Source organism: Lontra canadensis, unplaced genomic scaffold (genome assembly GCF_010015895.1).
Source record: "Lontra canadensis isolate GAN:19392208 unplaced genomic scaffold, GSC_riverotter_1.0 scaffold146, whole genome shotgun sequence".
NCBI classification, from domain to species: Eukaryota; Metazoa; Chordata; class Mammalia; order Carnivora; family Mustelidae; genus Lontra; species Lontra canadensis.
Genome location: NW_022631140.1, coordinates 1993714 through 2007949, shown reverse-complemented (window position 1 = coordinate 2007949; position 14236 = coordinate 1993714). Strand labels below are relative to the sequence as shown.

Genomic DNA, 14236 nt, shown 5'->3' with positions numbered 1-14236 from the left:
AACCTGCTTCCCCCTCTCTCTGCCAGCTGCTCTGCCTACTTGTGATCTGTCAAATAAATAAATAAAATCTTTTTTAAAAAATCACCCATTGTAAGTATACAATTCAATGACTTTTTAAGAATTTAGAGTTGGTCTATCTCCACAAGAACATTTCCATCAGCCAGAAAAGTTCCTTCCTCCTCATTTACACTTAATCTCTGCTTCCACACCAGGCCCTAGGAAACCACTCATCTGCCATCTCTATAAATTTACCTTTTGCGGACATTTCAGATTTCCATCTGGCTTGTTTTCGCGGAGCGTGTTTTTTGAGGTCTCTTTGTGTTGCCCCATGTATCGGTTTGTTCCTTTATGTTGTTGAATAGTATTCCATTGTGTGGATATGAATATTTAACCATTCACCAACTGATGGGCATTTATGCTGTTTCTAGTTTAAAGTCATTATGAATAATGCTGCTATGAATGTTCGGCCACATGCCTTTGTGTAGACAAGTTTTCATTACTTTTGGATATACTCTTAGAAGTGGAATTGCTAAGTTACAAGATAAATTTATGTTCAACTTTTTAAGAAACTGTCAAACTTACCCAGAGTAGCTGATACCATTTTACATTATCATCAGTAACATGTGAGGGCTCCAGCTTCGCTGTACCCTCACCTATTTCCGGTATATAATAGTAAGTCATTGTTGCTTTAGTCTGCATTTCCCTAATAACCAGAGATTTTGAACATCTTCTCATGTTATTAGCCATTCTTACATCTTCTTTGGTGAAACTGTATTCAGATCTTTTACCCATTTTCAAATGGGACTGTCTTCGTAATATTGGGCTGTTAGATATTTTACATATTCTGAATTCCCTTTTTTTTAAAAAAAAGATTTTATTTATTTATTTGACAGACAGAGATCACAAGTAGGCAGAGGCAGACAGAGAGAGAGAGGAAGGGAAGCAGGCTCCACGCTGAGCAGAGAGCCCAATGCAGGGCTCGATCCCAGGACCCTGGGATCATCATAACCTGAGCCGAAGGCAGAGGCTTTAACGCACTGAGCCACCCAGGCACCCCCTGAATTCCCTTTTTAATATGGTTCACAACTATTTTCTTCCAATCTGTATCTTGTCATTTTCTTAATGGTGTCTTTGAGGTGCAAGTTTTTAATTTTGATAAATTCCATTATCATTTGTTCTTTCTTATGGATCCTACCTTTGGTCTCGTTATCTAGCAAATCTTTGCCTAATACAAAATCATGAAGTTCTAAATTTTCTTCTAGAAGTTTTAAAGTAGTAGCTCTTCATTTATGTCCATGGTCCACTTAAAGTTTTTTTGTGTATGGTATGAGGTAGAGGCCTAAGTTTATTTTTTATTTTTTTTATTTTTATTTTTTTAAAGGATTTTTATTTTATTTATTTGACAGACGGAGATCACAAATAGGCAGGGAGACAGGCAGAGAGAGGAGGAAGCAGGCTCCCTGCTGAGCAGGGAGCCTAATGCGGGGCTCGATCCCAGGACCCTTGGGATCATGACCTGAGCCGAAGGCAGAGGCTTTAACCCACTGAGCCACCCAGGCGCCCCCTAAGTTTATTTTTTAAAGAATTAAAGTAACCTCTATAACCAGTGTGGGGCTCAAAGTTACAACCCCAAGATCGAGCGTCACATGCTCTACTGAGCCAGCCAAGCGCCCATCTAATTTTTTACATACATGTATACAGTTATCCCAAGATGACTTAGAAACTTTCCTTCTCCACTGAATTGCCTTAATGTCTTTGTCAAAAATCAAGTGATATAGATAGGAGGATTTCTGGACTTTTAATTCTGTTGCATTTTCTATATTCTTATAGTACCAATACCAAATTGTCTTGATTACCATAGTTTATAGTAAGTTTGGAAGTCTGATAGCGTCAGTCCACCCACTTTATTTTTAAAAATTGGGGCACCTGAGTGGCTCTGTGGGTTAAAGCCTCTGCTTTCGGCTCAGGTCGTGATCTCGGGATCCTGGGATCGAGCCCCACGTCAGGCTCTCTGCTCAGCGGGGGGCCTGCTTCCTGCCCCCCCACCTGCTTGTGATTTCTGTCAAATAAATAAGTATAATCTTTGAAAAAATTATTTTGCAGGGTGGCCCGGTTGGCTAAGCATCTGCCTTCAGCTCAGATCATGATCCCAAGGTCCTGGGATCCAGCCTTATGTTGGGATCCCTGCTTTTGGGGGAATACGTTTCTTCCTCTGCCCCTCCTGCCCTCTCTGGCCTGCTCTCTCACATGCACTCTCTCTGAAATAAACACAATCATTTTTTAAAGATTCTATTTATTTGAAAGAAAGAGAGAACATGAGTAGGGGCCAGGGGAAGAGGGAGAAGTAGCCTCCCCGCTGAGCTGGGAGTCTGATTTGGGGCTCCATCACAGAAGCCCGGGATCATGACGAGCTGAAGACAGACGCTTAACCGACTAAGCCACCCAGGTGCCCCTCAAATAAATAAAATCTTAAATAAAAATAAAAAATTGTTTTGCTACTCCAGACCTCTTGCATGTCCGTATACATCTTAGAACCCGCTTATCAATTTCTACACAAAAATGCTGCTGGAATAAGGATTTTATTGAACTTACACATCATTTTGAGAATTGGCATCTTGACAATATGGAGTCTTCCAATCCATAAATGTGAAATGCCTCTGCATTTATTTAGATCAGGATTTTCAACCTTGGTGTTATTCACATTCATGGCCACATAATTTTTTATTGTTCAGGCTGTCCTATGTTTTGTACAATGATTGGCTGCATCTCTGGCCTCTACCCACTAGATCCCAAAAGCATCCCTTCTCCCAAGTTGCGGCAACTAAAAATATCTCCGCACATTGCCGAAAATTTCTCAGTGCGAACAATCACCCCTGGCTGAGAACTTTTAACTTAAATCATCTTTCTCTCAGCAATACCTTTTGTTGTACATTGTAAATATCTTGCACTACTTTTGTTAAATTTATTCCAAAGTATTGCATTCATTTTAATGCTATTATGAATGTAATTAATTTCATTTCATATGTTCTTGCTATAGGAATCCAATTGATTTTTGTATATGTGTCTTGTACCCTTTGAACATTGATCAGTTCCAGTTATTTCTGTGCATATGTATTCCCTGGAATTTGGCTATGTACAGGTTCATAACATCTGTGAATACAGATTCTCCTTTCTCTTCCTTCTACTAACTGCACTGGTCAGAATCTTCAGCATAATATTGAGTAGAAATGGCAAGAGCAGACATCTTTGCCTTGTTCCCAGTCTTCGGCGTCCTTTTCAGTCCAATCCCTTTCTCAAGATGACCAAGTTCCCTTCTATTTCTAGTTTATTAAAATGTTGGTTAAAATACATATACTTTTTTGTACCTATTAGAATAATTGTGTGGTTTTTGCCTTTTAGTCTATTCATGTTATATAGTAATTAACATTTGGATGGTAAACTGACCTTGCATTCCTAGGATAAGTTCTACTTGGTCATGATGTAGAATGTTACCAGTTTTGCTTTGATACTATTTTGTTGAGGACTTTTATGTCAATGTTCATGGGAGAAAACTGGTCTGTAATACTGTTTTTGTGATCTTTCTCTAATTTTGGTTTAAGGGTAATACTGGTCTTAGAATCATTTGGGAAATGATCCTTCCTTCTCTAGCTTCAGAGTTTGAGAACTGGGGAAGCCTCTTCTTTAAATATTTGGCAGAACTAACTGTGGAACCATCGGGCCTGGATATTTCTTCTTGAGAAGATTTTATTAATTCAACTTATAGACCTATTCAGATGTTCTATTTCTTCTTAAATCACTTGGTAATTCACGGCTTTCTAGAAACTTCTCCATTTCACCTAAGTTGGCATAAAATTATTCATAGTATTTCTTTATAATCCTTTCCAATTTCTGTAGAATCAGTAGTGATGTGTCTTCTTTCCTGAGTTTGGTAATTTGCCTTTTATTTTTGGTCAGTCTCCTATCTTGAACCATAAAATGTTCTTAGTAATAGAAGTCACTCATGGCAAAGCAACAAGATTGAAGTCGTCTGGGTGCCAGACATCATATGGACTGCATACAAACCCTAATCCCACTACCTCCAGGTTTTTGAATTTGAGAGAATTATGGTTGACTTGTGTCTCAAGTTAGGCATGAAATCCTAATCCCTAGTCCCTCAGAATGTGACCTTATCAATAGCATCACTACAGATATAGTTAAGATGTCCTACTAAAGTAGGATTGGCCCTTAATCCAATATGATCAATATAAGATGGTCACGTGAAGACACACCGGGAGCCCACATGACCACAAAGGGAGAGATAGGAGTTACGCAGCTGCAAGCCAAAGACCGCCAAAGATCATTGCAAATCACCACAATTATTTGACAGGTTTCAGAGTGAGCATGGCCTGATTTCAAACTTCTCCAGAACTGCCAAATGTCTGTTGTTTTTAAGCCACCCTACTCACGGTATGTTGCTGCAGTTGTCCCAAGCAGCCAATACAGAGACATAAATATCTTTTGTTTAGCCAATGTTTCTTTGGCCTTACCCATTTCTTGGAGCTGATGATAATCTTGACAGAGATGGAGGGGATGGTCAGATTCTATCAAAACAATCAAACTTTTTTGTAGCCTTAGCAAACATTAGGTTAGTAACATTAGCAAAATTTTACTGGTTTCATGAGAACAGAAAAGGTTGTGAAATGAACCAAGTGACAAAATCGAAGTCACCACAGTTACAATAGTAAATGAATCTCGGGTATGGTGATGTGAGGAGAAATGATAGCACCTACAGTTACAGAGTCCCTATTGTGTCTGGTATTTTGTTGACCTTATTAAAACTGCATCTAGGGCACCTGAGTGGCTCAGTGGGTTAAGCCTCTGCCTTCGGCTCAGGTCATGATCTCAGGGTCCTGGGATCGAGCTCCCACATTGGGCTCAGCGGGGAGCCTCCTTCCCCCCTCTCTCTGCCTGCCTCTCTACTTGTGACCTCTCTCTGTCAAATAAATAAATAAAACATTTTTTTAAAAAAACCTGCATCTTGGGGCGCCTGGGTGGCTCAGTGGGTTAAGCCGCTGCCTTCGGCTCAGGTCATGATCTCAGAGTCCTGGGATCGAGCCCCGCATCGGGCTCTCTGCTCAGCAGGGAGCCTGCTTCCTCCTCTCTCTCTGCCTGCCTCTCTGCCTGCTTGTGATCTCTCTATCAAATAAATAAATAAATAAATCTTTAAAAAAAAACAAAAAAAAACAAAAAAACCTGCATCTAAACCTAAGAAGTAGATTTTTTAACATTTTCACAATTTAAAAATATAAAAACTGAGGCCCAGACTGTTGAGTGTCCTGCCCAAGATGCTACAGATGGCAGAAAACTAGAAACTGAACCTGACTCCAAAACCCATACCTGTTTCCACTCTACAATGCTGGGCTGACAGAAGTAAGGCAGGGAGTGGATTGCTAGAGAAGATGTAAGCATGTCTGGGCCCATGGAAATGGAACCAGGGTGAGGGAGAGACTGGAAATACCCAGGAACTACCAGGAAATTCATGTGCCAATTTTAATACATGGGACTTTTAACATATAACTGATTGATCCCATCTGCTGTCAGGAGATGGGATCAGAGAGCTTCTTTTTCCTACTAAGCAGTAGCATGACATTATCTCCAAGCTACATCATTACATCTAAAAACAAAACAACACTCCAGTTCATCTGAGCATGCCCAGAGTATCTCCAAGGACATAAGAGAACTAGTAGCACTGTCTCCTAGAAGAGTAATCAGGTGGAAGACTTTCCACCTTTTAATTTGGAAAAAACATTTAAGCATAAAGATTTTTTTTCAGCCTAGCAACTTTAGAAAATGCAAATAAAATTTAAAGAAAACCCATTTACAGGGAGCCTGGGTGGCACAGTCGACAAAGCGTCTGACTCCTAGATTTGGCTCGGGTCACAATCTCAGGGTTGTGAGGCTGAGCCCTATGTCAGGCTCCACACCCAAGGGTGGAGTCTGCTTAAGCCTCCCCCTCCTCCACCACGTTCTCTCTCTGAAATCTTTAAAAACCTCATTTGCAATTCTAGGACCTGAAGATTATCAGTTATTACATATGCACACATTTACCTAGATTGCTTGGTTTTAAAGCAGGTTATGATAAATATAAAAGCATGGGTTTTGAGGCACCTGGGTGGCTCAGACGTTAAGTGTCTGACTTCGGCTCAGGTCATGAAACACGGGATTTGGTTTTTGTTTTGTTCCATTCAACAGTAGTCCAAGGACAGCTTTTTTCCCTCCAATAGATGGCCATAGTATCTTATGGTAGATAGCTAATCTACTACAAATCCAGTCTTCCCTTCTTCCTTGGCCAAAACCCAGTTTCGTGAGGTGTGGCACTGTATGCAAATATGACAATTTCTCAGCCTTCTTTGCCCAAATTGTGGCAATGTCACTATACAGCCAGTAAGATGTAGATCCAAGTATCACATGAAACTTAGAGGAAACCTTAAGAATGTCCGTTTTCCTTTATTCTTTCCTTCCTTTCTTTCCTGTGTCCACATCTCAAGCCATCACCTCGTAACATGCTGAGGAGAGTATTCATGGGCGAGGGTTTCGGGCTGGCTGGAGTCTGGATCCCTAACGACTTTGTGATGCTTTTTATCAGCAATGGTTTCAGACTACATCAGGTCTTTTTAACAAGAAAATAAACTTGTGTTTAGGCCACAATACGCTCTCCTTATTAAACATGCTACTGGTCGGTTTTTGTTTTACTATTTTATCTGAGACCAACAGCATGAGTTGGTCAGGTGGGGGAGGGAGAGGGAAAAGCAGCCTCCACACTGAGCAGGGAGCTCCATGCGGGACTCCATCCCAGGAGCATGGAATCATGACCTGAGCCAAAGGCAGACTCTTAACTGACTGAGCCACCTAGGCGCCCCTGGTCATTTATTGGGATTAAACAATGAATAATCTAGGACATTTTCTCCATCCGTTAGATGACCAAATAGTCTGGTTGAGCGGATGTGGTTTGTACAGTGTGTTCTTTCAGTCGGCCACCGGCTGTACGACAGTGTGTGCCGCGTGTATGGCAAAAACAAGAGCAGACCACACTGCCTGCTCCAGACCTGATGTCAGGGCCATACATTCTAGAATGCACAGCTTTGCTCACAAAAGTAACTGAATGTCTTCTAGGAAATGTGTTCTGCTACAGACTTCATCTGTTGACGAGGCTTGGGGATGTGTTTCAAAATGGCAAGAAGTCTTTTGGTTTCCAATTAATACTAACTTTTGGTTATCTTTTTATCCTTGATGTTTACTGTCTCGGTATTAGAGATTCAACAAAATTTTAAATATTTGCTTTTTACTGTAGGAGATAAACTTTATAGTTATGGGCAAGTTGACTCTATTCACGTGCTGGAAGGAAACCAGGTGGACAGGCTAACAGCAGACAGTAAATGAAGTAAGTCTTAGCTAATTTAGTGCCATGCAGTATTGTAGTCACTTTACATATATGAACTTTTAATTCTCAAAAAAATATCTGCTATTCACTACACAGAGGAGGAATCTGAAGAAGGCAAATTACTTACCCAAGATCACATGGCTTCTTGGAGGCAGCAATGCCACTGAAGAGCCAAACTGGAACTAAGGGTGAACTTAAGGATTTCAGTGTTTCCAGTTTGAGGCTTCAGAAGATGGCCAACGTTAATATCCTATGCATCCGGGGCCTCTGACACTGCAGTATGCTTTCACAATTTTAACTTTTAAAATCAAAGTGCTAATTCTGTAAGTGGGATGAGGTATTTAAGAATGAAAGTTGGAAGGAACAGAATGTTCACTTTTTAAAATGCAAGCTTTTTCAGAATGAGCATGGTGTCATCAGGAATGCATTGCACAAGGGGGAAAAAAAGGCCTGGATTTTTCACTCGAGTTGACATTAAATGTCATGAGAACTCTGGACTCTAAGTGCCTCAACTATGTAACGAAAGGCTTGGTTCAGCTCACCTGAGGTCTCCTTTGTCCTACCTGGCTTCACCTCTTTACAGATGGAAAATGCCAGGTCACATCTTTATTAAAACAGCCACCACCACCACCTCCCCAAAACCATGGACATTCCAGGACACTCTCCTACTGTTTTCTTCGAAAGAAAAAAACCACCTAGTTCACAGAACTTTATATTTTGGGGCTGGGTCAGCATCTTCTACACTGGATAGGAAGAATTTGATTTGTAAACACTGTAGTAATCAAGCAGTACTTGTATTTTAGAATATCACCTTTACTTTCTATCCTGAAGGTTTGGTCTCTCAATTTACAGTCATTGTGAACTCACGACCCTGAGATGAAGACCTTAGCTGAGATCAAGAGTCAGACGCTGAGCCACCCAGGCACCCCATACCATTTTCAATAACTAATGTGCATGTTCTTTTGGTCATTAAATCATTTACCCTGTTTTCAACACTTACCATCTCCAAAGCCTATTTATGCTCACAGGGACTCACAGATAAAGCAGGGTTCTAGCCTAGTCTTAAATTCACTGAAGAGATAAAGGAAGTTGCCTCCTAACGTCATGAAAAAACATGGCATTGTCAAAATACGAAAGGACGTACTTGTGGCTGTGGCAAAGTGCTCATCTTGGCAGGTGCCAGAAGAGTAGGGAGCACACCAAGTTAGTGAATACTTAAAGGGCAATGAATACTTAAGCACTCAATTGGATTATATCAACTTTTAGGGCATTGGGAAGCCATTCAGGATTTCTCAGCAAGGGGTCAAGTGGCTCGATTTGTCAGATAAATCTGGTGGCAGCAAGTCTCATAGTTCAGAGAACTGAGAGTCAGCTAACTGCACCACCCCGCCTCACTGACCCTCCTCCCCCAGCCAAAAAAGCCAAACCAGGGCAGTGACCATGTGAATGCAGGGGAGGGCAAGATGTCATATTTAGAAATAGACTAAAGGAGACAAAACTACTGAGTGGTTCTAAAAGGAACAGGAATCAAGAATCCATGAAAGCTCAGACAGGTGCTTTCAAATAAAAGAAAATGTAAGGGGAAGGGGGAGGGGAGGAGGAGGCTGGGTTCTATGCTAAGCTTTCCAAGCCTGAGACAAGAGTGAACCTACAAAAAACCACTGATGAATAGGGATCTGATGTCAGCAAGGAGGCAGAAGCTTGAGACAGAGGTCTAGGACCCATCTAGGGGTTAGCTGCCCAGATGTGCTTAGAAGAATCCTAAACCCTGGCGCAAAGCACATATAAGGGACAGAGGAAGAGAAACAGTCACAAAGGTAAGTCAAGAGACAGGGGTGAGCAGAATCCTGGAGGAGGAATTCAGGATAGGGGACAAATACTGATCATCGGCACCATCCCCACCAAGATCATGGATTTGTCTCTGCACTAGAACAGAAGATCCACGAGGGCAGGAACCTTCTGCTGTCGTGTCTGCAATGCCTACCGGAGTGCGGAACTCCTGGCAGCTGCTCTGCAACTGCTTGTGGAAGGAATGGAAGGATACCGGTTAGGCCTTCAGTAGCCGCTGAACTTGATCATCAGAAGGCACTGATGATGAACACCAGGGCCACTTTCAGGAACCCCGCCCCCCAACACACACACACACACATCCCTACCCTGTCCAACTCCACCAAAGCACTGCTGGGAGTCTGGCTCCTGGAAGACAGAAGGTTGAGACACAAGTTCATCACTGAGGGGTAAAAATCTTCTAAGTCTCATTCACCCACCTTGATGGAAGTTCTGCATAGGCAGGCATCATCATTACAATGGGTTCCTCTTAAAACCTTTATGAGATTAGCTAGAGCCCATAAAAGCTATAGAGAACACCTGAACATGCAAGAAAGCTTAGATAAAATGAATCTTATGGGAGTCATGCCAAACGAATAAGTTACCCATCTCATCGGTTTTAGGAGTTTTCACATTTGCTTAAAAATGAGCATAGCTAGATGATCTATTACAGCTCCTATCCCTGCCAATTAATGTTGGTGGAATTCTAACTGTACGTAGAAGTTCAAAGATCAACCTGGAAAGTATGAGATTTTGTGATAAAGAACCCCAAACAGAGTCTCGTGGTTCCTGAGGTAGAATCGTGCCTCAACAGGTGAACGGCTCGGGTTTCAAAGTCCTTAATCAGGCCCTATCGGCAAGGCTCAGCTCACTTCCCCCATGACCAGCAGAGCAGGACCGTAGAAGATGCCTAGCACACAGCAGGTGCGCGGTAAGAACAGGTGACGCACCCGAGTTTTCCCTTTAAACCACGCACGTAGCAATCCATCTCTCCTCCAGCTTTGTTTGGACCCGCAGGGCCTCTCCCTTCACTGAAGTCGCTCTTCAGGTCCCACAGCAAGAAGTCTTCCTACTTCCTCCACAGGCAACAGGGCCCTTCAGGTTTGGCGCCTCCAAATGCACCAGGTTCTGCGTCTCCTACTCACAAGACTCCACAAAGCGTATTTGCTACATGGTATTTATTCAAGGACTTTCTATATTCACCACTGAAATCACTGCTAAGCTCTTTTCATATCTATTTGTGTCACAGTTCTCCAGGCTGGGTGGTGAAGACAGGCAACCGCGAGCCTGTCTGTTATGATTGACAACGACTGGCGTGGCGTCAGCATCGAAGAGCTCTGAGAGTAGACGCTCGTGGAGGAGGAGGATGAGAATGGAGAGGAGGGTCCTGAGGAAGGGCCGAGACGGGCTGCCCCACCCACAGAACCCGCGGCCTGCATGAGGCCTGGGACCTGCTTTCCCCTCTGCCCTGGAAGGTCTTCTCTGGGTGATTCTAAGGCACAGTGGTAAAGGACATGATTGGCCCACCCAGTGTGGTCCTCTGGTCTAGTGGCAGCCCCTCGCCTGCAAACAGTGCAACGAGCATTCCATTCTGAAGATCTTCTCAAACACATGCAAGCAGCATTCTCTAATGGAAATGGAGACAAGGTCTTTCTTGGAAGAGAGTGCCCCAGAAGGTACTCTCTGCCCCAAGACCAACCAGGTCCCTTTTAAGGTCCCTGAGAACAGCAGCCTGGGAGCAACCAAGACTTTCAAAGGCTGACAAGGCACAGAGTGGATGAATGAAAAGAGAACAATACATGGAAAAAAAACAAAACACAACACAACTTTGGCTTATAAAACCTCCAACCTGAGGTGGGGACATCCGTGTCCACAAACATGCAGAAACAGATGATTGTAGCAGATGGTTGTCAGAAATGCTTCAGCATTTCCCACACTGTCCACACCCCAAGCCCTGCTCTCCCCTCCCCCAAATCCCCCACAACACACACACACACACACACACACACACACACACACACAAATAGTATGTGCAGAATAAGTCAGAGGTTGGGATCCAGAGCCTGACGTCAGGATAGAACTGTTGGCACTCCGCACTACATCACCATGATTAGTCCTATCTAGACAGCAAAATTCACATTGGCCTAAGCTTGAATGGCGGGGTCTGTCTTATTAAAAGTTAGGCGGCACCCAAGACTGCCAGATCTGGAAAGTCTTTCACTTCTCCTACTTCGCTGAAAGGCTGTCCACCCTGGTTGAAGGTCAGCTTATACCGTAACCGGATGGGCTCCTGCACAAAGACAGAAGACATTAAATTAGTGGGGAGAGACATAGACCGGCCCACTCTGAGTTTCTGCCCACCCAGCAGTCACCAAGGAATAGCAATATCACATTAACTCCATGTCAGTTAGGCCCCGAAACAACTGTATGACAGGGACACCTGGCCAGCACCCTCTGAGACGACAAACACAAGGGGAGCCAGCCATGCATCCTGAGAGAACTCTCCCGCCTCTGCGGTCCTGAGGTGGACCGCAACTCAGACCAGCTGAGGAGGACAGGCAGGCCTCACCCTTTCAGAGGACTCATGGTTCTAGGGGGAATTTGTGTCACCCTTGGTTCCCAGCTATGGCAACCCAGTCAGAGACCTTCCTCCAACGAGCCCCGAAGAAAACAGACACTCAGCAGGGAATATCTCAGCACCACCCCCAACCAGACCCTTTAGAGCAAGACCTAAATAAACCTCTTTCAACCTACCATGCTACCTCCCTACAGCCCAGGGCCTCCCCACCGATCCCCCTGCTATCAAAGTTACCAGAACATACTTTATGTGGATTGTCAAGCAACAGCATCTGAGAGATCACAGCTGGAGGCGTCAGCGGACTGAAGGCAGGGAGCTTGGAGCTGGATGCCGGCTGCAGCTTCACTCTCATGGACTATGGGGGGTGGGGGTCGGGGCAGAAAAATCCAGTATCTAATTTGTTCCTAATGAAGTACAGCTTCAAAGAGGGAGTTAAGGTAAACGGGAAAACTTGACCTCCACCCACCAAATAATTAAAGGGTCCCAAAGTCCTTTCCTTCCATAAATCGAAGCTGTGTGGTCAATGGTTGTTTTCTGAGAGGCAGCATGAAGAGCTAGGGCATACCTTGGGTTGAGCTCTGCTTCTTACTAGCTCTGGGACCTTGGGCAAAATACTTAACCTTTCTGAACCCATGGACTAAAAGTTTATAAAATAAGAGATAACAATAACACATGTCCCACAAAACTACCGCAAGGATGAGAGAATGCGTATTTTTACTTTTGCTTACCTCGAACCTTTCCTTTCAGGACATCCTTTCCCTGTCTTTTGTGATGCTGGTATGGCTATTAGTCAGTGGGGCTCTACTTCTCTTGAAGAGGAACGGATGTCATGTCTACACTGGTCAGAGTATCTCATTATCCCTGAACACAAGGTATGGTCCCAGATACCCAAGTAATGCCAACGGGGCCAAACCTTTCTTGGGTAATCACTATGCATGCCTCGTGCCAGATGGAAGTTTCCCTCTGTGATAAAAAGGGTTCAGGAGGGAAAGGATTATGTAATTCTGGGGCTGCTGGTAGCCATTTCCATGCTCTTTGGAGTCTGCTGGAGAACAGGCTCCACAGAAGAAAGCGAAGTGAAGAGGTGGAAAGAGACAGATTCTTAAGGAATCATTTTAAGAACTTATCTGGATTCGGTCACATCTAAAGTCAGATATTCAGAAATCCCTAGTTCAACAAGCCAATAAAATTCCCATTTGATCTTAAACTCCTTTGAGGATTTTGTCTCTTATACCTAACTCAAAGATCATGTCCTAGGTTAGGGCGCTGGCCAGCAGATGGCTCACCTTTGGCACAGCCACTTGAAACATGATGTCCCAGACAGGCTGGGTGGCAGTGCTCATCATGGTTAACAGCAACACCTGCACCTCCGGGTGGCCAGGGGCCCCCGTCTGGGAAAAGTGGAGCAGAATTCGGAATCCATTCCTGTCATACACGATAAGAGGCGGCAGGCTGCCTGGTGGAGAAGGACCCAAGCAAAAGGGTTAGCATGACCACGAGGCTGCCAACAGCCATGCCTGAAAGATGTGCATGTTATCACCCGCTGCTGCCGCTGCTTCTCCAGTCAGCACAGCTCCTGGACTAACCTCCTTGGAACCAAGTTTTGGTGCTGCCATGATCTAGCTCTAACTACTTCCAAGCTGGACTCCTGGGGCCCCTCAAACTGATCGCTCCCCACCATCCAACCACCCAAAGCACATCACCAGTTGTTTTGTTTTAAAGATTTTATTTATTTATATGAGATAGAGCGAGAGCAAGAGAGAGATGGCACAAGCCAGGGAGGGGGGAGGGGGAGGGCAGAGGGAGAAGGAGAAGCAGACTCTCCGCTGAGCAGAGCCAGCTCTGGGCTCAATCCCAGGACCCCTGAGATCACATGACCTGAGCTGAAGGCAAATGCTTAACCAACTGAACCACCCAGACACCCCAGAATATTACCAGTTTAAAAAAAAAAAAAGGAACTTTAAGGGAGACAGGATTAGGACTCAAATACTATGAACATTACAGAAAATACAGGATCTCATAAAGAATGAAATAAAAGACTCCATTAATTCTACGCAGAAATAAAAGTATTGCTAACATTTGGGCCTATTTCCTTCTGGTCTCTTTTCTATGACTACATGCACACACAGCTCTCGCATTTAATTTTACAAAACAATAAAGACACTGATCTCTTCAAGTCAATAGGTTTAATGACATTCCAATGGGCTAAGGAAAATAGGGTATCCCCGGGGGGGTGGTATAAGACTTGTCCATTTACGAGAGATGAAAGGCTACTTGCATCAATAAATACTCGTAAGTACACAACTGAGTGAAGTAGAAACCTAAGCATGCAGAATAGACCTAATGGGAGAATTCTAGAACATCTACTTCAAAATCAGTGGCTGACTCAGTAAGTGGCAGACAACTACATA

General features: G+C 43.6%; 1 protein-coding gene and 1 long non-coding RNA gene across 2 annotated transcripts in view; both read right to left on the bottom strand.

Annotated features, from left to right (window-relative positions):
• Window positions 1-2563: 2563 nt before the first annotated feature.
• Window positions 2564-5825, bottom strand: LOC116859023. Its single transcript, XR_004381074.1, has 2 exons — window positions 5233-5825; window positions 2564-4817 (listed from the first exon to the last, which is right to left on the bottom strand). It is a non-coding gene; the product is annotated as an uncharacterized LOC116859023 (long non-coding RNA).
• A 4583-nt stretch (window positions 5826-10408) lies between these two features.
• Window positions 10409-14236, bottom strand: part of GGA2 (golgi associated, gamma adaptin ear containing, ARF binding protein 2) — a 39565-nt gene continuing 35737 nt past the window's right edge. Inside the window, exons 15-17 of the mRNA XM_032844030.1 lie at window positions 13112-13281; window positions 12070-12180; window positions 10409-11537 (exon numbers count right to left, since the gene is read on the bottom strand). Of these exons, the coding sequence (XP_032699921.1) occupies window positions 11427-11537; window positions 12070-12180; window positions 13112-13281 (392 nt within the window). The 3' untranslated portion in view covers window positions 10409-11426. The remainder of the gene's footprint in view (window positions 11538-12069; window positions 12181-13111; window positions 13282-14236) is intronic.